The following is a 25650-nucleotide window of genomic DNA, read 5'->3' as shown; positions in this document are numbered from 1 at the left end:
AGAGTATAGGAGACATTAAAACGAGACAGGCTGGGGCACCTGGATGGCTCAGTTGGGGGAGCATGAGACTCTAGATCACGAGTTCAAGCCCCATGTTGGGTGCAGGGATTACATAAAAAAGAAAAAAAAAAAACTAAAAAAAGAAAAAAGAGAGAGACTAAAATTAAAAGTCTACGTAAGAAGCAATTGCCTGGCTAGCTCAGTTGGTAGAGCATGTGACTCTTGACTTCAGGGTCGTGAGTTCCAGCCCCACAATGGATGTAGAGCTTAGTTAAAAAAAAGAAAAAAAAAAAAAAAAAAGAACCAGTGCCCTCTACTCTCCCATTACTCTACCCACAAAACTCTATGACTTATGACTACCATCCCTACAGGAATAGAATACAAGAGGCTTACTCTGGGGAGGTTAAACTAAAGGGACTCTGGACTCCAAGCACAGCAGAGAGCAAGGATACTTACTGACAACAGAAAAAGTCAGTCTTCTGTAAGAGAAGAATTAGACCTTTGGTTTCCTCCTCCCATGGTTCTCAGAAATTCTGGGTGCCAGCTTACACCCTTGAGGTAGAAAATAGGATTCCTCTCCGAGGGAAATGATCATACCAAGGTTAAAAACCAAGTTCCTAAAACTCCATGGAGTTTCCTTAAAAAAGGGCTTAAATCATTCAACAATAAATGCTTCTGGCAATATGCCCCACCCAGGCACACAAGAGGTTCCAAGCCACTTTTTTAGTGTCTCACATGTAAATATAAACCAAGAGCCAAGAGTAACCAAACTTGTGCAAAAAGCCTCTACTATAAAATAGTCTAAAACAAAAAGAAGGAAACAATCATTATAGAAATAAGAAAAGCTAGTAAGAAATTATAATATTGACAGCTATGAAACACAAACAGACTATAAAGTAAATATTCCGAGTATTAAGAAGAGCTCTTTAAAAAAAACAAAAACAAAAACAAAAAAAAACATACAGGGACACCTGGGTGGCTCAGTTGGTTAAGCATCCATCTTCAGCTCAGGTCATGATCTCATGGTTCATGAGTTTGAGCCCCGTGTCATGCTCTGTGCTGACAGCTCAGAGCCTGGAGCCTGCTTCAGATTCTGTGTCTCCCTTCCTCCCTGCCCCTCCACCACTCCCGCTGTCTCTCTCTCTCTCTCAAAAATAAATAGTTAAAAATTTTTTTTTAAATAAATGAAAACATACAGAAGACAAGGATATCTTAAGGGGCATCTGGGTGGCTCAATCAGTTCATTGTCTGACTCTTGATTTCGGCTCAGGTCATGATCTCATGGTCTGTGGCTCAGGGTATCAGCGCAGAGCCTGCTTGGGGTTCTCTCTCTGCCCCTGCCACCCCACCACACACACACACTCTCAAATCTAAACTTAAAAAAAAAAGAAAAAAAAGAAAAAAGATGGGTCAAGCAATAAGACTGAGACAATCTAGAGAATAAAACAAAAAGGCAAAGATGAAAAATAGTTAACAACCCAAATGAATTTATATCCTAGCAGTCAGTACTATATCCCTGTTGTGAGGAGACAACTTTTAGAAAATTTTTAGTTAATGTCTGTCTCTTCTGCTAGATTCTAAGCTACAAGAGTAGAGCTAGTATCATATTTTGCCCATTGCTGTACCCTCAGTGCCACCTAGCTCATAAAACCAACTTGATAAATATTTGTGGAATTAATGAATGAAGCAAAATATGTCACCTTAAATTAACGTTAACTTTTCCAGTTTACAGCTGTCCAAGAACTTTTCTATTTGAATATACTTAAATTAACATTACAATAAAAATAAGACAAAACTGAAGGTACACAGTACTTTATGCCTTAAAAAAATTATTCAGGTTTGCAAAACACTGTTCTGTTGCATTATATGAGGGCTGAAAATGAGGTAGAGACAAATTTACAAATTTATAAAGCCTGTTTCAAAGGCAGCATGAATGAGAAGGGTACAAAATATCCGATCAAAGCAGAAATGACTTGTTAACCTAACAATATGACAAACTACAGATATCACTGAAACTGGTTGTACTCACTATTTTCAATTCAGCCACTTCTGATTGGAGTCGAGGAGCAGCCCATATCAGTGTAGACACAGATTCAGCCAGACCAGAATCTAGTTCCCTAAGTAAGGAAAAAATTTAGTAAAATTTAACATTCTTTAGGGGCACCTGGGTGGCTTAGTCGGTTAAGCGTCCGACTTTCGCGTAGGTCATGATCTCACGGTTCGAGCCCCGCGTCGGGCTCTGTGCTGACTGCCAGCTCAGAGCCTGGAGCCTATTTCAGAGTCTGTATCTCCCTCTCTCTCTGACCCTCCCCTGCTCACGCTCTCTCTCTCTCCCCTAGAAATAAATAAAAACATTTAAAAAAAAAAAAATTTAACATTCTTTAAAACAAACCAATAAACCCTACCATTTGTATCATAATTGATAGCCCTGGAAAGCTCTTTCACAAATCTCATTGGATTCTCACAAATTACTCTAGGGTTCCTACTTTACTTTTGGTGAAACTCAAACTAACTGACATGCCCACGGTCAAAAAATTGGAAACTGGCTGAGCCAAGACTCAAACTTAGGCCTTTGATTTCAGATTTCTTCCTTTCTTTTCAACAATTGTCTACACTGAGATCAATTCAATTTTGCCTTCCAGCAAAGCCATGAGGAAAAAGGTCCTTGGGTATGTAAAGTAGTCTAGACGCTCACATGTTTTAGAGATCAGTATTAATGCTTTCACAAATTCCCTCTCTCAAAGAGGTGATTTGATTTAGGTCTTCAAAATACTTTATTTCATTACACTTACACAAAATTAATTAAATTCTAGATACCTCTGGAACACCACTATGCCTATAGTTAGCAATACTGTACTATGCACTTAAAAATGTTAAGAGGGTATGGGGCGCCTGGGTGGCTCAGTTGGTTAAGCATATGACTTTGGCTCAGTTTATGATCTCGTGGTTCATGGGTTAGAGCACCGCCTGAGCAGAGCCCAAGGCCTGCTTTGGATTCTGTGTTTTGCTTTCTCTCTCTCTCTCTCAAAAACACATAAACATTAAAAAATTAAAAACAGGGGTGCCTGGGTGGCTCAACCAGTTAAGCACCCAACTCCTGATCTCCCAGTTTGTGAGTCTGATCTCCCAGTTTGTGAGGCTGTGTGGGTGGATGATGCGGAGCCTGCTTGGCTTCTCTCTCTCCTTCTCTCTGCCCCTTCCCTGCTCTCTCTCTCTCTCAAAGTAAATAAACTTAAAAAAAAAATAATTAAAAAAAATTAAAACACACAATACTATCTTAAAAATAAATATTAAATAAATTTGAAAACGTTAATAGAGTAGAGACCTAATGTCATGTATTCTTACCAAAAAAGAGGGAGAAAGGGAGGGACACAAGGAAACTTCCAGAGGAAACAAATTTTATTACCTTGATTGTGATGATAGTATACAGGTGTATGCATATATCCAAACTCATCAAAATGTATGCCTAAAATATGTAGTTTTTTCTAAAAGCCATACCTAAATATAGATTTAAAAAAGACAAAATATCTTACTTCATAGACTGGATGAGGCCAAACCGAGCAAGCAGCAGGTCACAATAGAGCTCCAGGATCTCCATGGCCTCCACGAGGTAGTCTTCTCGGATGATGTGCTCCACACGGATCCGAGCTCGTTCATCTTTCCCAGCAGCCAGATAGTCAGCAATCTCTTTCCTTGCTTTCTGGGCCAGTTCCGCTAAGTTACAAATTGCATCCAGTCACATAATAGCAGTACACTGGGCCACCTGGCCTGCAGGAGACTTCCACCCCAACAGAGAGAAATGGGTTTCTTCTACAACCTAGCTCACTCTCTCTTAGCAAATCCAGACCCAACTCATCTAGTCTCTAGAATTTCCTCCTCTGTCTAGGTGAGAATATTGTTTGTGTAGCCAGAAATGTTCAACTCAGGAATCATGCTACCTATTCCCTGCAACAAAGTGATTCAGTCTAACATGTCACAAAGGGCAGCAGTATATATCTAAAGCTTCAAGGATATGGGATCCCTAAGACTTTATACTACTAGCCTAACAGCCAAATATTAGAGTGCTAGAACCTGGTGATGTATTTTGGGAAATAAAACACAAAGAAATCATGCATTGCTCACTTTTTTTTTTCTCCAATAGTTTAAGACGGTTTATGACTAATCTCAAATTGACTCGTAAACGCTCAGCTTTAAATCCAGAGCCCAGCATGCTGTGTTGTTCCTCCTGGAAAAAGATAAGAAACACAGTTACTACCTTCAAGTTGAAATTAGTACAGAAACTAACATCAATTATAGGTGGATTAGCTGAAATTATAAACCAGAATGGTTTTCTAATATAGGCAAATAACATAATTTGATTCATGTTTCTTTTTTTTTAATTTTTTTATGTCTTTATTTTATTTTGAGAGACAGAGAGCAAGCAGGGGAGGGGCAGAGAGAGAGGGAGACACAGAATCTGAAGCAAGCCCCAGGCTCTGAGCTGTCAGCACAGAGCCCGACGCGGGGCTAGTACCCACAAACTGTGAGATCATGACCTAAGCTGATGTCGGACACTTAACTGACTGAGCCACCCAGGTGCCCCTGATTCATATTTCTTAAAGATCACTTTGGTTTGTGTAAATAACTGACTGGTGGACGATAATAGTAGAAGCAAGGGACCAAAGAGAAGGCTATTACTTAGTCCAGACAAGAGATGGAAACAGCTTAGAATGGGGTAGCCACCACTGGTGAGGATTTGAGATCTTCAAGGCAGACCTCAAAGACGCTGGTGATGGTTAAAATGAGTATTTATTGGTGTAGGAACAGGTTGATATAAAACTAAGTAGCAGCAAGGCCTCCTACTTCTCCTAAAAATCTCATCAGGGTAGTGATGAGAAAAGATTATCAAATTTAAAACCTAACTCAAAAAATATTCTTCCCTCGGGGTGCCTGGGTAGTTCAATTTGGCTAAGTGTCTGACTTTGGCTCAGGTCATGATCTCATGGTTCGTGAGTTTGAGCCCAACGTTGGGCTCTGTGCTGACAGCTTAGAGCCTGGAGCCTGCCTGGGATTCTGTGTTTCCCTCTTCTCTGGCCATCCCCAGCTCGTATTCTCTCTCTCTCTTAAAAATAAATAATAAACCTTAAAAAAAATTTTTTTTTAATTCTTCCCTCAATTCTCAGAGCTTCCTGTCTCAGCCTTTGGGAAAAAAACTACTGCATAGAAATATTAATATTTACTCACATACTAACAAATATACTAAGGGGGAAAAGTCCAAGAAAGAAAAAAACTTTAAAATTCAACAGAAGGCTGTTTACCAAGACTTTCACTGAACAGAAGACTTACAGTCAACAAAACCACCCCTCCTCCACCCACAAGGGGGTGTATATCATTTTGTATTCCATATTGAGACAGCACAAATCCTATGGTTATTAATTCTGGACTTGAACTTCAAAACATGTAACATCCAAACAAAAGCAAGGTCTAACAAAGTAACCAAACAAGATATCCATTATAACGAAAAACACAAGGGATATTTGTTGGCTTGTGTAAAAACCACTAAAAAAAAAAAACCCCATCAGATGTGTTTTCCTTTTGTAAAATTACCTCCAGAAGCCTTTATATATTTAATAATTAACGTAAGTCCCAGTTTATAATGGGGCCTGTATGTCATGAAATACCTTGGATCCATTATACTGAAATATGTTCAATCCACTCAACAAATATTTACTGATTATCTTTATATCAGACAACAGCTAAATGCTGAAGATCTAAAACAATAAAAATAAAAAGGTACAGTCCTTGCCCTCAAAGGAACTTATATTCTATTGGAAAAAACAGCTAAAAGAATCTGGCAAAACTGGTTAGAACTATGATTTTAGAGTAGTTCTCAACTGGAAGTGGTTTTGCCCCGATATCTGGCAATGACTGGAGACATTCTAAGTTGTCATGATTGAAGGGGATGCTACTGGTATCTGGTGAGTAGATCCAGGAATGCTGCTAAGAATTCTATAATGAACATGATAGCCCCCCACAACAAAAAAATTATCCAGCCCAAGGGGCGCCTGGGTGGCTCAGTCAGTTGAGCATCCAACTTGATTTTGGCTCAGGTCACCATCTCCCAGTTTGTGGGATCAAGCTCCACATCAGACTCTGTGCTGATAGAGTGAAGCCTGCTTGGGATTTTCTCCTTCCCTCCCTCTCTCTCTCTCTTTCTGCCCCTCAACTCATGCATATGCTCTGGCACTCTCTCTCTCAAAATAAACAAACATTAAAAAAAGAAACAGGGATTCATGCACAGACTTTTTCTTTTTTTTTAAATGTTTTATTTATTTCTAGGAGAGAGAGAGAGACAGCGTGAGCAGGGGAGGGTCAAGAGAGAGGGAGACGAGGGCTCTGAAACAGGCTCCAGGCTCTGAGCTGGCAGTCAGCACAGAGCCCGACGCGGGGCTCGAACCCACAAACCGCGAGATCATGACCTAAGCGAAAGTCGGACGCTTAACCGACTAAGCCACCCAGGCGCCCCAATGCACAGACTTTTATACAAAACTATTTATCAACACATTTTAGGACCAAAAAATCAGACTAATGAACTATATGAACAAAGAATTAAACTGATTATTAAACAAACTATAATACATTTATGCTGGATTTTTACATAGCCACTAAAATTTTTAAAACGTATTTACTGAAGTGAAAATATATCAACAGTATTAGTTAAAAAGGCAGGACTATATATATGAAGTACCACCTTAAATTCTGAGTTTAAAAATTTTTTTTAAATTTATTTTTGAGAGAGAGAGGGAGACAGAGTGTGAGTGGGGGAGGTGCAGAGAGAGAGGGAGACAGAATCTGAAGCAGGCCCCAGGCTCCGAGCTGTCAGCACAGAGCCTGACGCAGGGCTCAAACTCACGGACCACAAGATCATGACCTGAGCCAAAATTGGATGCTTAAACAACTGAGCCACTTAGGAGCCCTTATATTCTGAATTTTAAAAAAGCACATAACATACATATAGACAAAGACTGAACTAGAAAGAAAAAAGATATAATTATTACTATATGTAAATTCTTTCCAAACCCAATTAGTTTAGACTAACAGTAGAGTTAATATTAAAAATGAGGGGCACCTAGGTGGTTCAGTCAATTAAGTGTCCAATTCTAGATTTCCACTCAGGTCATGATCTCATAGTTCATCAGTTTGAGCCCTGCATCAGGCTCTGCACTGGCAGTGTGGAGTCTGCTTGGGATTCTCTGTCTCTCCTTCTCTTTGCCACTCCCCAGCTTGCTCCAAGTAAATAAACTTAAAAAAAAAAAAAAAAACCACCACAGAAAGCATATAATTTAGAATTTCTATCAAAGACATGTAATAATATAAATTCATTTGCCTCCTTAGGAAAAAAAATATTGCGGAGCCTGGATGGCTCAGTTAGTTGAATGTCCAACTTTTAGTTACAGCTCAGGTCACGATCTCGCGGTTCATGAGTTAGAGCCCCATACTGGGCTCTGTACTGTCAGCACAGAAACCACTTAAGATTCTCTCTCTGCCCCTCCACTGCTTGTACTCTCTCTCAAAATAAACAAACAAACAAACATTTTTTAGGGGCACCTGGGTGGCTCAGTCGGTTAAGCGTCCAACTTCGGCTCAGGTCATGATCTCATGGTTCNTAAAAAAAAAAAAAAAAAAAAAATTAAAAAAATAAAACATTTTTTAAAAAGGGAAAAATATTAACTCATCAGAAAACATGAACAATCAAAATCACCGTATCATAAGTGGAATACATGTACAGTCTGGAAAAGAAACCCACCAACTCAAGATACAGAGAACAGACTGGTGTTTGCCAGAGGTGGTGTGTGTGTGTGTGTGAGAGAGAGAGAGAGAGAGAGAGAGAGAGAGAGAAACTACAAAGGAAAATAAGTATGGTGCATTACTGAGCAACACATTTAAAACTAGCTAGTAATTTACAACCATCTCCTTTAACAAACATTGAAGAGAAAGAGCGTGCATACCACATGTGAGCCTGTGACAAAGAGCTAATAGCGCAAGAAAAGGAGCACAGAGGAGAAATCTCACTGGTGCCAGCTCCTGGCTTTCACAGCCATCAGCCCATCTGTCTCACCACTACTCTAGAAATGAAGTCGATAGATGTATAAGGGCAAGATTTGGGTTCAAAGCCCAAATGTGGCATTACCTGCACAATAATAATATTAAAACTGTGATTAAAAAGGTATGCATGGTCCTGATATCCCTCTTAACTCAGGTGCTGTTCCACTAAGGGCCAGTGCAAAGGGAGAGCGATGGCAGAGGACATTCATTCTGCCACAGAGCTCTGGGAAGCTTCCAAGAAGAGGAAGGATGCACACTATGCTTGAAGTGTAAGCAGGGCTCTACAAAGAGGCAATGCAGCAAAGGTGACAGAGGCTTGATTTTCAATCTCACTTCTGTTTTTGACAGCCTTTGTGCATGCCATTTAGCAACTCTGAGCTGCATTTTCTTTACCTTTAAAATGAACTTAACAGCAGATATCACTAAATAAACACAAGAACAAACTACCAAATCCTATCAGGCACTCTCCCATGCACAAAGCATCAGCTACATGCTTCAGCAGAAAGCAAAACAGGCAAGAAAGTTTGTGGAGGACAAAAGAGGAAAACTAGCAGCAGGTCTAATAGGATATTAAACCACAACCAGAAATGTAAAGTCCCCTATGTGAAGAGCAAGTGTCCAGAGACAAGTGCCTAAACTCCATAGAAGGAACATTAAAGTGCATGTGAGATACACGAATGAGGTTTTGGAAAGGGAATGCTTGGGGGAGAAGAATGTTAGAAGGGAGAAGAGAAGAATGATAAGGGCAAAAGGGGGAGGTTTAGAGTTCTGTCATGAACAAGAAAATTTTCTTAAAGTCAAAGCAAAAATATCTTCCCCTCTCAATAAAAGTAAAAATTAATGAGGACATGAACAGATAAAGAGTAGAGCTGATTAATACACTAGTACATTAATACATATTAGGAAAATAAAGTTTACCCAAAAAATTAATCAGAATAGGTATCTAAAATGAGCTAGACAAAGACACAGGTTAACAAAGGATGTAGATAACAAAGAAGTGACTTTAGCAACATGAAATGTTGGAGGTTGTAAAGACATCTTTATTTCACAAAGTTGCCTCAGATCGGGGAGCATCCACAAATGCTAGCTTAGGAACATGCTGAAAGAGAAGAGAAAAGATCCCAAGTCATAAGAATAGGGACTGTGAAGAAGAAAAGTGCTATAATTCTCTGAAAGAGACACTTAACAAATGTTTTATGCTGCAAATTAGAAACCCAACCCTGTGAAGGAAGTTGAAAATATTGAAATGTGGCTACGTTGTTTATATTTCACTCGTATAATCTTTTAGCTGGGGATGCTTGGGAAAAGAAACTCCAAAAACCTACTGTAAACCTGTGGAAAACAGATAAAAACAAACCCAAATTACTAATCTTACCATTCAGTAATAAAATTTATTTGTTCAAATCTTAAAAAGTAAGTAAAATCACAGGGCCTGTTCAGGGACTCTAACAATCAGGTTCCAGCTGAAAACAGAATTCACATTCTGGGTAATTTGAGAAAAATTTAACAGACTATTTAAAAAGGTGTGGGTAAGGTTCCAAGAAACCAATAAAAGATAGTGGACTGTCCACTCACACATCCAGGCCTGAAAAGGCAAGATGAGGAACTGACCCTGGCGAGGGTAACTATATGAAGAGGGTCTCCAAGACAGAAATCATGGTCACTGGTAGAGGCATGCAACTTGTCAATCTGGCAGGAAAGGAGAAGGGAAATAAATTACCTAAACCCATTCCTCCTGCCCTCTGGTCTCCTGGTACCTCCTCCATCTACCCCCAGCTGGAAGACAGAAAGGAGACAAGCCTACAGACACAGTGCACAGGAGTGAGCCTCCCAGGACATATATCAGAGGGGAAGAAAGCTATGTGGCTCTGGAAAAAAAACAAAACAAAACAAAAGACTGAAGATATCTAGCACAAAGACTATACATACACAAGACCAAACAAGCAGGAACCCAGATCTACCAAAGCAACCCCAGATTTACACTGTAGTACAATTTCAGCTAACCAGACTAGAAAACTGAAGTTAAATGAATTATCTTAAACGGTATCCTTTATGTCCTTTTTGCACTAAATACAGTATGATGAACATAATTTAAGCCTCTTATCACTAAAGTCCCTCCAACTCTAAGATTCTGCAGGATACTAGATATCCAATTATAGTGAATTATATGGAACAGGCAAAAAGCCATAGACAACAGAGATTAATCCTCAAGAGATCTCTGAGAAATCTTAGTTTTTAAAAAAAATAACATAACACTGAAGGGAAACCTGGGTGGCACAGCTGGTTATGCATCCAACTTTGAGTCAGGTCACAATCTCACAGTTCAGGAATTCGAGCCCCGCTTCAGGGTCTGTGCTAACCATTCCAACCAGGAGCCTGCTTGGAATTCTCCATCTCCCTCTCTATCTGCCCCTCCCTGCTCACTCACTCTCTCAAATAAATAAATAAATTTAAAAAGTTATTTTAAAAAATAACATTGTTTTCCTAGAAAAATAAACCCAGCATCTCATTTTACACATTCTTTCATTCAGCTAGTATTTAAAAAAAAAATTTTTATGTTTTTTTATTTATTTCTAGGAGAGAGAGAGACAGCGTGAGCAGGGGAGGGTCAGAGAGAGAGGGAGTCACAGACCGAAAGAGGCTCCAGGCTCTGAGCTGGCAGTCAGCACAGAGTCCGAAGCGGGGCTCGAACCCACGAACCGCGAGATCATGACCTAAGCGAAAGTCGGACGCTTAACCGACTAAGCCACCCAGGCGCCCCTCATTCAGCTAGATTTAAGCATTTTACTATATACCAGAAATTGTGCTAAGTTCTATACCTAAAAAGATAAAATTAACAGTCTTGCTATCACACACAAAAAAATTTCAGATCCATTAAAAACTAAAACATCTAGAATATAAAGAATGTATATATTAATGTTACTAATATATAAACAAATCACCAATAAAAAATAAACTGACTAAAAAATGAGCAATAGACTTTGAAGAGATACTTCTCTTAAAATATGCAAACAGCCAACAAGCATATGAAAATTGCTCAATTTCACTAATCATTAGAGAAATGCAATCAAACCCACTATAATACTTCACACCCATCAGAATGGCTACTATTAAAAAAAAATGTGTTGGCAAGGATGTGGAAAAACTGGAGCCCTTGGGTACCGTTGTTGGTGAGACTGTGAAGTGGGATACCACTGTGGAAAACAGTATGGTAGTTCCTTAAAAAATTGAAAATAGAACTACCATGTGATCCAGCAATCTAACTTCTGGGTACATATCCAACAGAACTGAAAATAGAATCTCAAAGAGATATACACACACCCATATTCATAGCAGCATTATTCACTACAGCCACGTGGTGAAAATAACCCCTACATACACTGACAGATGAATGGATAAACAAAAAGTACTATTTATGTTTATCTGTTTTGACACACATACAATAGAATATTAGCATTAGTATAATCTGAGTCCATGTTATAGCAAGTGACAGGATTTCTTTCCTTTATAAGGGTGAGTAATATTCTATTAGTCTACTAATATTCTAATAATACTAGACTATTAGTATTTGATTAAATGTATGCCTTAATGTGTAAGATAAATTTACGCATATACCTTAGCATCTGGCAATCCCACTTTTTTTTTTTTTTTTAAATATTTTTATTTATCTCCAGGAGAGAGAGAGAGAGAGAGAGACAGCGTGAGCAGGGGAGGGTCAGAGAGAGAGGGAAACGCAGACTCCGAAACAGGCTCCAGGCTCTGAGCTGCCAGTCAGCACAGAGCCCAACGCGGGGCTCGAACCCATGAACCGCGAGATCATGACCCAAGCGAAAGTCAGACGCTTAACCGACTAAGCCACCCAGGCGCCCCTCCCACTTCTTAGCATATACCCTCAAAGACATCCGTACAGAGGGCCATGAGGACAAATGTATAAGATTTCTGTGGTAGTAAGGTGGTAGAGGAATACGATGTGTCCACTATAAAAGGACAAATAAAATATGACAGAAGCATAGGACAGACTGCTATGCAGCAGTCAGAATGAACGAACTAGCTACCCTCAAAGCAATCTGTGTAGTTCTTAAAAAACAAGCAAAAAAACAAGAAACAGAGTTCCAGGTTCAGTGCCCCTCCTGCCAAACAAAGCTATATAAGACCTGAACAGAATGTACGGAGCAGCTATTTGAGGACTCTAAAAAGTTTATAATAGCAACTAGATGGAAAAGACCAGAATTTGAAGTACCCATAAAATGGCAGTGAGTTATCACTTTTCTTCCCTCTGATATTCCCTGGCCTAGAAGCAAGACAGCCTGAAACCCCAAAGTGAGGACCAGCATGGAAAGGAAAAAACATCAAGAGCAGCTTTCTGATCTTGGTTTGAGGAATTGGAAAGGGGTTCTCTGGTGGGGACAGAAAGTAAGTAAACTGCACCAAACTAGGAAAATCAACTCACCTGGGAAAAGAGTTATCAGACATCAATGCTGAGATTGCACAGATACTGGAACTGTGAATTAAATGTCAAAGACTTTATGGGACACCTGGGTGGCTCAGGTCATAATCTCACAGGTCACGAGTTTGAGCCCTGCATGAAGCTCTGTGCTGACAGCTCAGAGCGTGGTACCTGCTTCGGATTCTGTCTCCCTCTCTCTCTGCCCTTCCCCTGCTCCCGTTCATCTCTCTCTCTCTCTCTCTCTCAACAAAATAAACACTGAAAAAAAAATGACAGGGGCGTCTGGGTGGCTCAGTCCGTCAAGCATCCGACTTCGGCTCAGGTCATGATATCACAGTTCGTGGGTTCGAGCCACATCGGGCTCTGTGCTGACAGCTCAGAGCCTGGAGCCTGCTTCAGATTCTGTCTCCCTCGCTCTCTGCCCTTCCCCAGCTTGCACTCCATTTCTCACTCTCTCCTGGAAATAAACATTAAAAATTTTTTTTAAGAAAATGACAAAGACTTTATAAAGCAACTGCTATTTAAAAAATGCTGCAACAAGGTGAATGAATACTCTTGAAATAAATGGATATAAAGTCTCAGAAAATGAATAAAAGATACAAAGAGGAAACATAAACTTTAGAACTGAAAAAAACAATAACCAAGGTAAGAAACTCACTGATGGGCTCAATAGCTGAATAGAAATGACAGAGGAAAGAGCTAGTGCACTTGGAAGATAGATCAATCAATAACAGAGTATCCAATCTGAAAAAGAGATTTAAAAAAAATTTTTTAAGTGAACAAAGTATCAGAGATCTGTAGGACAACAGCAAAAGACTGAGTATTTGTGTCCTCAGAGTCCCAGAAGGATGGAAAAAAATAGTGTGGTACCAAAAAAATGTGAAAAACTATATACTGAAAACTTTCCAAATTTAGCAAAAAGCATAAATGTACAGATTGAAGACGCTTAGGAAATTCAAAACAGAATAAGACCAAAGAAATGTATGCCCAGACTCCTGATAATCAAACTGTAGAAAACTAAAGATAAATCTGTAAAATACTGAAAGCAGCCAGAGAAAAATGCATTGCCTATCCTATTGATCTACTGATCTATTCAATGACTATGAACTTCACTTCAGAAACCATGGAGGCCAAAAAGTGGAACATTATTTCTAAACTACTGAAAGAACTGTTTGCCAGGAATTCTATATACACTGAAAATATTCTTCAGAAATGAAAATAAAATAAAGTCATTCTCAGATGAAGGAAAATTAATAAAAGAATCTGTCACCAACATACCTGTTCTAAAGAAGTTTTCTAGGGGCACCTGGTTAGTCGGTTAAGCATCCGACTTCGACTCAGATCATGATCTCACTGCTTATGGGCTTGAGCCCCACGTCAGGCTCTGTGCTGACAGCTCCGAGCCTGGGGCCTGCTTCGGATTCTGTGTCTCCCTCCTTCTGCCCCACCCCACTTGCACTTTATCTCTCAAAAAAAAAAAAAAAAAAAATAAAAAAACGTTAAAAAAAATTTTTTTCTGCCCCACCCCACTTGCACTTCATCTCTCAAAAAAAAAAAAAAGAATAAACGTTAAAAAAAAATTTTTTTTAAAGATTTTCCAGGCAGAAGGAAGTGATATCAAAACGAAACTTGGAATATTAAAATAAAGGAAAAAATGGCAAAATATCTACATCTTACATTATAGAAACGGCAAATATATGGGAAATGTACACATGACTCTTGAGTCCCTTAAAATGTATTTTACAGTTAAAAACAAAATAACATTTGTCTAATGCAGTTTTTGATATATAGATATAATACATAAGATAACCACAACATAATGAATTAAAAGCTAAAATATGTTTCTATATTCCACAATAAATGGCAAAATACTGCTCTAAGTAGACTGTAAAAGTATGTCTATTATAATCCCTAGAGTGACCTGTAAGACTTACCCCACAAAAAAGTATCAAAAAACTTGGAGAGTGTAAACTAGAATACTAAAGTGTTCAAATAACCCCAAAGGCAGGAAAGCAGAAACAGAAATGAAAAACAGAGGAAAACATAAAACGAATCTAAATTCAACAGACCTACCTAATTATGTAATGATCTAAAACAACAATTTAAAGACAGATTGCCCAAGTGGTCCCAAAAATGATCCATCTATATACTATCAATAAGAAGCTCACTTTGATATAATGAGTATATGTATATTAAAAGAAAAAGGATGATGGGCTCCTGAGTGGCTCAGTCAGTTAAGCATCTGACGTCGGCTGAGGTCATGATTTTGTGGTTCATGATATCAAGCCCTGCATCGGGCGTCTGCTCTCAGCACAGAGCCTACTTTGGATCCACTGTCTCCCTCTCTCTGCTCCATCCCTGTTCGTGCTGGTCTCTCTCTCAAAAATAAACATTTAAAAAAATATAAATAAAAAAGTAAAAGAATGAAAAGAGGTGTATTATGCAAACATCAAAAAGTTCTATCTTTTTGACACCCTCCACCTATTTTAGTACAAACTTCCAGTTATAAAATAAATTTAGAGGTGGGGATATAAATGTATGGATTAGTTAATAATACTGTTCTACATATTTGAAAATTGCTGAGAATAGATCTTAAAAGTTCTTATCATGGGACGCCTGGGTGGCTCAGTCAGTTAAGCTTCTGACTCTTGATTTTGTCTCAGGTCAGGATCTCACAGTTTGTGACTTTGAGCTCCATGCTGGGCTCTGTGCTAATGGCGCAGAACCTGCTTGGGGTTTCTCTCCCTCTCTCTCTCTCTCTCTCTCTCAAAATACATAAACTAAAAAAAAGAAATAAAGTGGGGAGGGAGGACAGGGCAACTGGATGGCACAGTGGGTTAAGCGTCTGACTCTTGATTTCAGCTCAGGTCATGATCACACAGTTCTTGAGCTTGAGTCCCAACTCAAATTGCACAGTCAGTGCAGAGCCTGCTTGGGATTCTCTCTCCCCTCTCTCTTTGCCCCTTCCCACTTGTGTTCTTCCTGTCTCTAAGTAAATAATTAAACTTAAAAAAAAAAAAGAAACTTAAAAAAGGAAAAAACAGTGGGGGGGGGGCACCTGGGTGGCTCAGTTGGTGGTGTCCAACTTCAGCTCAGATTTTGGCTCAGGTCATGATCTCACAGTTGGTGGGATTCTCTCCTTCTCTCTGCTCCTCCCCTGCTTGCCTTCTCCTCCTCACCTCATTCCCCTCCATCAATAATAAATTAAGAAGAAAAAAGTTAAAGTTGGTTGGAGGGACTATATTAATGTTAGACAAAGTAGATTCCAGAACAAGGAAAACAAAAAATGGAAAAGGGACATTATATAATGATAAAAAAAGTGAATTTACCAAAGAAATATAACAATCCTAATAGTAAATGCTAACAATAATGCTTTAAAATATATGAAACAAAAACTGACAGGAAAGGAGAAATAAATCCTTAAGTATAGATGGAGACTTCAACACGCCTTCCTCAGTAACTGATCAAACTGGTGGATTATCAACAAGAATATACAAAAACTGTATCTCACTGATATTTATAGAACTCTTCACCCAACACAGTAATGTACATGGAAAACACTTGAATATAGACCATATACTAGGATACAAAAAAAAAACCTTAACAGAAGAGGATGGAAGTCACACAGAGTATGATCTTTAACTATATATAACTGAACTAGAACTCAGTAACAAGAAACACAGCAGGAAATTGCCAAACACTTAACAACACACTTCTACATAATCTATGGGTCAAAGAGGATGTCTCAAGCAGAAACATTTTTATTAATTCATTCTTAATTTAAAAAAAGGTTTTTTTAAAATGTTTATTCATTTTTGAGAGACAGAGCGTGAGCGGGGAAGAGGCAGAGATAGAGAGAGAGGGAGACACAGAATCCGAAGCACGCTCCAGGCTCTGCAATGGCATCACAGAACCCAATGCAGAGCTTGAACCCACAAACTGTGAGATCATGACCTGAGCTGAAGTCAGACACTTAACTGACTGAGCCACCCAGACGCCCCAAGCAGAAACATTTTTAAAGGTATGAACTGCAAGAAAATGAAAATATTGAAATGTGTAGGCATAGCTTAAAAAATAGTCCTGGAGCGGGGCACCTGGGTGGCTTAGTTNCTCATGGTTTGTGGGTTCCAGCCCTGCATTGGGTTCTGTGCTGACGGCTGGATCTGGAGTCTGCTTCAGATTTTGTGTCTCCCTCTCTCCCTGCCCCTCCCCCACTCATGCTCCGTCTCTGTCTCTCTCTCAAAAATAAATAAATTTAAAAAAAAATTTAAGGGGTGCTTGGGTGGCTTAGTCAGTTGAGCATTCAACTTTGGCTGAGGTCATGATCCCATGGTTATGAGGTTGATCTCCATACTGGGTTCTCTGTTGTCTGCACAGAGCCTGCTGCAAATCATCTCTCTCCCTCTCTCTGCCTCTTCCCCACTCATGTTCACTTGCTTGCTCTCAAAAATAAATCTTTTTAATTAAAAAATTTAAAAATAAAATAAAAATTGGTAAATTTGGGGGCACCTGCCTGGCTCAGTCAGTAGAGCATGTGACTCTTGATATTAGGCTGGTGAGTTCAAGTCTCATGTGGTGTGTAAAGATTACTTAAAATTTTTGATACATCTATAGCAAGTGGCAAAAAAAGGGGGAGGGGGGACACAAACTATCAGGAATGAAGAGAGGAATATCATTACAGATCCTACAATTATTAAAAGGGGACATTACTGGGGTGCCTGGGTGACTCAGTTGTTTGAGCATCTGACTTCAGCTCAAGTCATGATCTCATGCTTTGTGGGTACGAGCTGCATATCAGGCTCTGTGCTGATAGCTCAAGAGTCTGGAGCCTGCTTCAGATTNCCCCCCCCCCCCCGCCACTCTCACTCTGTCTCTCTCTCTCTCAAAATTAATAAATATTTATCATCAAATTATACCTATAAATTCAAATGAGTCAAGAATGGACAAACCTCTTATACTCAACTTACCAAAACTGACACACAGAAATAGAAAATGTAATTACCCCACTATATAACAAAAATTGAATGTAAAATTAAACACCATTCCAAAACACAAGTTCAGGCCCAAGTGGCTTCTCTATTAAACAGAATTCTATCTAACACTTACAGAAAATCAGAGCAGTATTACACAAACTTTCACACCTCATAAGACTGCTATGAGAATTAAGTGATAAATGGACTTTTATATGTGTTTTACATTGAAATAAAATGTTTAAGGTATGCTTTGTACCTTTTTCACCCAGCTTTAACTTTCTTGATTAACCTGTTTCAACATCACTGGAGGACTTCAACTGTATATTAGCAGTATAACTCCTTGAAGTCAAACACTGTGGTTTTCTTTTTTTCTTCTCAAACACTATTTCTGTGGTTCCATTGTTATTCCCAAACTACGCAGCACAGTGCTTTGTAGAAAGCTGTTACTATTACGTTAATTAGAAACTTAAATAAATTTTTTTTGAATTCCACTAATTTACATAATTTAATTCTGCTATTTTAGATATAAGGAAAGAAAAATAATTGGCCAAAGTATTTTGTTAATGTAAGTTTCAAGGATTTTTCTTTTTTTAGATGTTTACTTATTTATGAGAAAGAGAGAGAGAGAGAGAGAGCGCGCGAGAATCTCAAGCAGGCTTCATGCCATTAGCGCAGAGCCCTAGGTGGGGCTAGAACTCACAAAGCAAGAAATCATGAACTAAGCTGAAACCAAGAGTCAGCTGCTTAACCGACTGAGCCACTGAGGTTCTTAATTTTTCTTCTTTTTTTTTTTTTTTAGTTTCTTCACTTATTGTTAGTAATCTCTATACTCAACATGGGGATCAAACTCTCAACCCTAAAATCAAGAGTCACATGCTCTTCCAACTAAGTCAGCCAGGCGCCCCTAAATTTCAAGGATTTTCAGCTTTCAGAAATTATATTCCCATTCTACAAAAAACAAATTATTGAAGACAATGACATTAAACCACAAAAGTAATAAAGACTTATCCTAAATAATTATCAATATATCATGAGACCCCAAACTAGTCTTCTACAAAATAATCAATTTAATCACCCTTTCAGGATTTGAACCTGTTTCCAAAGCTAACTACCATAACCTTTGTACCTGGCATGACTAAGAATACTAATTTTAAGAATAATAATCTGAAAGTTAATAAAGTATTCCGATCCACAGTTACTGTTTTATACATATACAAACATCTGTATACATAAAATATATACATAAATGTATGCACTGTATATATGAATACATATATACATACCATGTACTAACTCATTTAAAATTCTTTTCATGATTAAGAGGTTATTCTAAAATGCTATGCCTCAACATGTTTACTCTCATTCAATCACTCACCAAATGTGTGCTGAGTGCTCTTCTATTAAGTACTGTGCTAAGCCACCACAGACAAGACAGGACATTTAAGTAAGACCTGATCCTAATGCTTCAAAGAACTCACAATCTAATGAGAATCACATAAAAATGAACTGTAAAGGGGCGCCTGGGTGGCTTAGTCGGTTGAGCGTCTGACTTTCGCTTGGGTCATGATCTCGCGGTTCGTGGGTTCGAGCCCCGCGTCGGGCTCTGTGCTGACTGCCAGCTCAGAGCCTGGAGCCTATTTCAGAGTCTGTGACTCCCTCTCTCTCTGACCCTCCCCTGCTCACGCTGTCTCTCTCTCTCCTAGAAATAAATAAAAATATTTAAAAAAAAAAAAATGAACTGTAAGACATGTGAACAAGTGTAATACAAACCTTATGAAAAGATGATGAACTAGTGATTACAAAACTATTTCTCAGTATTCTATCTTGTTAATATATAGGCATACCTCTTTTTATTGCACTTCTCAGATACTGCATTTTTTACAAGTTTGTAGCCTTGCATGAAGCAAGTCTATAAGCACCATTATTCCAAAAGCATTTGCTCACTTCAAGTATGTGTCACATTTTGTTAATTCTCACAATATTTCAGATTTTTTTCATTATTCTTACATTTGTCACGGTGATGGCTGATCAGTGACCTTTGATGTTACTATTTCGGTTGAAATTGGGGTGCCATCAACCACTCCACAACCACTCCAATGTAAGACTGAACTTTATTGTTAAGTGTATGTGTTCTGACTGCTCCACCAAAGGGCCATTCCCTCATCTCTCGCCCTTTGCTTAGGCATCCCTATTCCCTAAGAAACAATACTAAAATCAAGCCAATCAATAACCCTATAACAGCCTCTAAGTGTTCAAGGAGAAGAAGAATCACATGTCTCTCACTGTAAATCAAAAACTAAAAATGATTAAATTCTGTATGGCAAAGGTCATAATCTTGCAGTTTGTGAGTTCAAGTCCCACACTGGGCTCTGTGCGACAGTGCAGAGCCTGCGTGGGATTCTCTCTCTCCTTCTCTTCCAAAATTAAGTAAAACTTAAAAAAAAAAAAAAAAGAATCATGCTAAATCTACTCTGCCTGTGCTCTATAAATGGAACAACAAAGCCTGGATGATAGCCCATCTGTTTATAACATGGCTTATTAAATATTTTAAGCTCATCACTGAGACCTACTACTCAGAACAAAAAGATTCCTTTCAAACATTAATGTTCACTGACAACACACCTGTTGGCACCCAAGAACTCTGATAGAGATGTAGGAGTTTAATGTTTTTTGCAGTGCCTGTTTTCAACATCCTTTCTGCAGCCCCTGGATCAAGGAGTAATTTCAACCTTCAAGTCTTATTACTACTTTTTACAGTATTTAAAAAAAAATTTTTTTTAATGTTTATTTTTGAGAGAGAGAGAGAGAGAGAGAGAGAGAGAGCAAGCAGGAGAGGGACAGAGAGAGGGAGACACTGAATCTGAAGTGGGCTCCAGGCTCTTAGCTGTCAGCACAGAGCCCAACGAGGGGCTTGAACTCACAAACGGTGAGATCATGACCTGAGCCAAAGCTCAACTGACTGAGCCACCCAGGTGCCCCTCAAGTCTTTATTATTTAAGAAATATATCTTATATGGCTAGAGCTGCCATAGATAGTGACTCCCCTGGTGGACTTGAGCAAAGTCAATTGAAAACCTTCTAGAAAGTATTCACCATCCTAGATGCCACTAAGAACATTTGGTTTGTCACTCATGGCAAGAGGGTAAAATATCCACATTAACAGGAATTTGGAAAAATTTGTTTCGAACCTTCATGGATGATCTTGAGTGGTTCAAGACTTCAGTGAAGGAAGTAACTGCAAATGTAAGAACTAAAATAAAAGGGGAGCCTGAAGATGTGGCTGACTTGCTGTAATTTCCTGATAAAAACTGATGAGAAATTGTTTTTTTTTTTAGTTATCTATTTACTTAAGCAATCTCTACACCCAATGTAGGGCTCAAACTCATGACCCCAAGACCAAGAGTCATATGCTCTTCTGAGCCAGCCAGGCACCCCGAGAAGTTGTTTCTTATAAATAAACCACTTTCTTTAGTGATTTCTTGAGATAAATTCTACTCCTGGTGAAGATGCTGTGATTGCTGAAATGACAACAAAGAATTTAGGATATTACATAAACTTAATGGGTAAAGCAGCAACAGGGTTTGAGAGGATTGACCCAAATTATGAAAAAAAGTTCTATGGTGGATAAAATATTACCAAACAGTATCATATGCTGAGAAATTGTTCATGAAAGGAAGTCAAGCGATATAAAAAAACAAAACAAAACTCCATTGTCTTAAGAAATTGCCACAGCTTCAGCTTCACCCCCAACAGTCAGTAGCCATCAACATGGAGGGAGGACCTCCAGAGGTTACAGCCTGCTGAAAGTTAGCCTTCTTTTTAGCAATAAAATTCTTTTTTGAGAAAGAGAGCATGCATGCGCACATGTGGGGGAAGGACAAAGGGAGGAAAGAGAGAATCCTAAGCAGGCTCCATGTCCAGTGTGGAGCCATATGGAGGGCTCAATCTCACAACTATGAGATCATGACCTGAGCTGAAATCAAGAATTGATGCTTAACCAACTGAGCTACCCAGGTGCCCCAGCAATAAAATATTTTGAATTAAGATACATACATTTTTTAGACATAATACCACTGCACACTTAAAAGACTACAACATAAACAGTAACTATTATATGCACTATGAAGACAAAAAAAAAAAATCATTTCTCACTTTACTGTGGGGGTCTGGAATCGGAACCCGCAGTATCTCCAGGTAGGCCTATACTGATCTACTACTATTTTTAATAGTGTAACACTACTATGTCACACATTGGTTCTTCCCAAATTCTCACTTTATGCCAATTCTTAACTCTGGAACAACAAATCCAACTAGTCCCTCTTTTATCATTCAGTTCCAAGAGCGTTTTAAAGGATAATCTCTTTATTCTGAATAAGGGAAGGTGTAAAACCATGGACTGAGTCATTCCTCATGTGTTTAGTGGAGAAAGGTGATACTGCTGCAGTTCACACCTGCTGCCCAAAATCATGAAGCTGCCCAGAGGTAATAATTCTGAAAGCTCTATTTAAAGTAGCTAAAAAGAGAAAAAAGATCCTGAATTCCTAAGCCAGCTTTAGAGTATGTAGCTTCAAAAGTGCCTAGTGGGTAAGGGAGGAAGCAGAGTGAATAGTGAATGGTATTATGCAGTATAAAGAAAAGCTTATATATTTGAAATGTTATTATTTATCTTGAATATTTCCTTCCTTATAAAATAAATGATATGAAGATCTAGGTATGACCACTGTATTTCAACTATGAAGATGTGACATTAGAGTACAAACAAGCTAGAAGGCATTTCCAAGTTGATATAGTCCGATCTTTAAAACTTTTCACTGACCAAATTAATCAAGATTAAAAAATTAATAAAATAAAGGGCCACAAGACCTGTAGCATCATGTATAACTCACAAGAAAAGTATAGGCTACAGAATTCAGAAGCCATGAAGATTTTCTGGAAGAAGCTATAAATACTGAAACATGTACAAATTATTAAAGTGTTTTTATCTTGTTTCTCAATAAAATTAGTATTTTTAAAAATCACAGAAAATTCCTTAGGTATACATTTTACCAAGAATTTTTCCTCATACTTTTACAAAGCTGTAATCATGGACTCTGACACTACTGAATAGTTTTATCACATGACATAGTATCTGTTATAATATTTGTAACTTTATTTTAATGGCTGCCTAACATTCCAATGAGTAATAATTTCTAAATTATTTCCCTTTCTGATATTTGTCCTATAATGCTGAAGTTAGTATTCACATGCATATACTTTTCCTGTATTTGAAATTATTTCATTAGACTAAAATCTAATTTCTAGTTTTATTTTTTTAATCAGTATAGACTCCATAGAGCTGGGACTGGATTCTAATTTTAAAGGAATGAGAACTTATGCAGACTAGAGGTGGGGATTCTGGAGGGTCCTGATCACTTAGAAGCCCAAAGGGACAGGAAGAGAGTAAAAACAAATAATTTGGACAAAACAATACTACTACTTAAAAATGGGGAGGATTTAAGAAACTAGGTGACTTTAGGACTGCCTGGGTGGCTCAGTCAGTTAAGCGTCCAACTCTTGATCTTAGCTCACGTCATGATCTCACAGTTCCTGAGATGGAGCCCCAAGTCAGGTTCTGCACTGACAGCACAGAACCTGCTTGGGATTCTCTCTGCCCCTCCCTTGCTCTCACTCTCTGTCTCTCAAAACAAACAAGCTTAAAACAAAACAAAACAGGGGCACCTGGGTGGCTTAGTCGGTTAAGCGTCCGACTTTCGCTTAGGTCATGATCTCGCGGTTCACGGGTTCGAGCCCCGCATCGGGCTCTGTGCTGACTGCCAGCTCGGAGCCTGGAGCCTGTTTCAGTCTGTGACTCCCTCTCTCTCTGACCCTCCCCTACTCACGCTGTCTCTCTCTCTCTCTCTCTCCTAGAAATAAATAAAACATTTAAAAAACAAAACAAAACAAAACTAGATGACTTCAAAACACAATGCTAACATTAAACTTTCAAAACACTTTTTTAAAACATTTTTAATGTTTATTTATTTTTGAGAGGGAGAGAGACAGAGTGCAAGTGGCAGAGGGGCAGAGAGAAAGGGAGACAGAATGTGAAGCAGGCTCCAGGCTCTGAGCTGTCAGCACCAAGCCCCATGCGGGGATCAAACTCACCGACCTCGAGACCATGACCTGGGCTGAAGTCCGACACTTAAATGACTAAGCCACCCAGGCGCCCCTCAAAACACTCTTTTATCTTCTAAGAAAAGGATATTACCAGTCTTCCTATCCCAGAAGATGTAATTCTGAGGAAGCTGTAAAACCAAAATTTCCCAAGGCGCCTGGGTGGCTCAGTCAGTTAAACCTTGGACTCCTGATGTCTGCTCAGGTCATAATCTCAAGGTTCCTGAAAAGGCGCCCTGTGGTGGGCTCTGGACTGATAGCACGGAGCCTACTTCGGATTGTCTCCCTCTCTCTGTTCCCCTACCCCATTGGCACCGGCTCTCTCAAAATAAATAAACATTTAAAACAGACCACAAAAAAAATTTCCCATGGACTACTGGATTGTAAGTAGTCAATAAACTGTGTATACACACACACATATCTCAACCACTATTTTGTTAAATACATAGACAAGGAAGGATACAAACAAAACAGGCTCTAAATCGATCGTTTTTGGGGTGCCTGGGGGGCTCAGCCGGTTAAGCGTCCGACTTTCGCTTGGGTCATGATCCCGTGGTTCCTGGGTTCAAGCCCGGCGTCGGGCTCTGTGCTGACTGCCAGCTCAGAGCCTCGAGCCTGTTTCAGATTCTGTGTCTCCCTCTCCCTCTGACCCTCCCCTGATCACGCTGCCTCTCTCTCAAAAATAAATAAAACATTAAAAAAAATTTTTTTAAAATCGATCGTTGTTGAAGCTGGATGAGGAGGGAATCCATTATACTTTCTACACTGAAAATATAATGTAGAAATTTTATACTGCTTGAAATTTTAAAAGTTAAAAATATATACGCATAAGAGAGAAAATTACAAGTCCCCCAAAAGTTACTTACGACCGGCTTTTATTTTTAATTTTACTACAACAGAGAATGAAAAGTGGTTGTGTCTTTCCTACTGCCTAATTGTAAACGAAACTTCCATAGATCCCTATCCTTACAAAAGTTTACGCAGCTCGATCGAGTTTTCAAGTCCTCAAATCCAGCACCCCGGAAGAGGAGCGCTGAGAACACAAAGCGAAGAGAGACAGGGCAGGGCCTCAGGCTCCTAACAAGGTGTCTCATAAAACACTTAGGGGTCTGCAAAACGGAGCGAAGACCGCTGCTTGCTTAATAGAGATAAAGCCCGTTTCCTTCGGCCAATGGGGGCCCAAGTCTGGGGTCCCCCAGTGACCACCTCAGGAGGCCGCCCCGCCAGGTGGAGGCGATCACACCTTCAAGCTCAACGGAGACACCGACCTTCCCGAAGTCTCTCACGGAACCAGTGTACACGGCACAGGGGTGTCACCGAGACCGCAGGACAAGCCCTGTCACCAACGGGAGGCAAAACCAAGGCCGTGGCGTTTCCGCCTCGAGGCAGAAAGGACAACAGGAAAGTTCCGCCGCTTCAAGTATCCAAGACCAGCGGTCCCGGGCTGCTCGGGGCCCTGCCACGCCCCCAACCCCGGCCTCAGGTAGGCCCCCCGCACCAAGGACCCTCGGGCCTGACCTCCGGCCTGACCCCCAAACCCAGGATCCTTCCCTTTCTCCTCAACTGCTACTTCGGGGTCGTCCGAACCCAACATTTGGGACTTCTAAATCCGGGGCGCAGTGGGAGGAGGAAAACAAAGACCCTTGACGCCGAGACTGCCACACTGACCTGGCTGAATCCAGGTGCGAAAACGGCTGAGACGGACTTGGCACTCAAGGAACAGCATCCAAAATGGCGGCTCTCTCAGCCTCAGCACAAGCAAGGGCGGGCGGAGGAATCTGCGAAGCCAAGCTAGCCACGCCCTCCTTCCCCGGGATTGGCTGTTCTCCCGCCGCTCCCGGAACTCACGTTTTGAAGGGCTCGAGCCTCACTCATTCAGCTCCCTTAGGAGCCGGCGCGATGGGACTACTTCCCGCGGCGGAGGCATGGGAGGTGACGCGTTAAGACGTCAAGCCACCTGCGTTAGCGTCATTTGGTAGAGGCGCGCCCCTCG

The 25650-nt window shown here is 39.7% G+C and overlaps 1 protein-coding gene across 1 annotated transcript in view; it reads right to left on the bottom strand.

Moving 5' to 3' along the window:
- The window catches only part of IST1 (IST1 factor associated with ESCRT-III), a 31776-nt gene extending 6374 nt beyond the window's left edge, over positions 1 to 25402 (bottom strand). The window contains exons 1-4 of the mRNA XM_077756319.1: positions 25326 to 25402; positions 4123 to 4225; positions 3534 to 3714; positions 2030 to 2117 (exon numbers count right to left, since the gene is read on the bottom strand). Coding sequence (XP_077612445.1) covers positions 2030 to 2117; positions 3534 to 3714; positions 4123 to 4210 — 357 coding nt within the window. The 5' untranslated portion in view covers positions 4211 to 4225; positions 25326 to 25402. The remainder of the gene's footprint in view (positions 1 to 2029; positions 2118 to 3533; positions 3715 to 4122; positions 4226 to 25325) is intronic.
- Positions 25403 to 25650: the final 248 nt, after the last annotated feature.

Source organism: Crocuta crocuta, unplaced genomic scaffold, assembly GCF_008692635.1.
Source record: "Crocuta crocuta isolate KB4526 unplaced genomic scaffold, BGI_CrCroc_1.0 scaffold388, whole genome shotgun sequence".
NCBI classification, from domain to species: Eukaryota; Metazoa; Chordata; class Mammalia; order Carnivora; family Hyaenidae; genus Crocuta; species Crocuta crocuta.
Note: the sequence above shows the minus strand (reverse complement) of the source record. Positions and strands in the feature narration are given on the sequence as shown.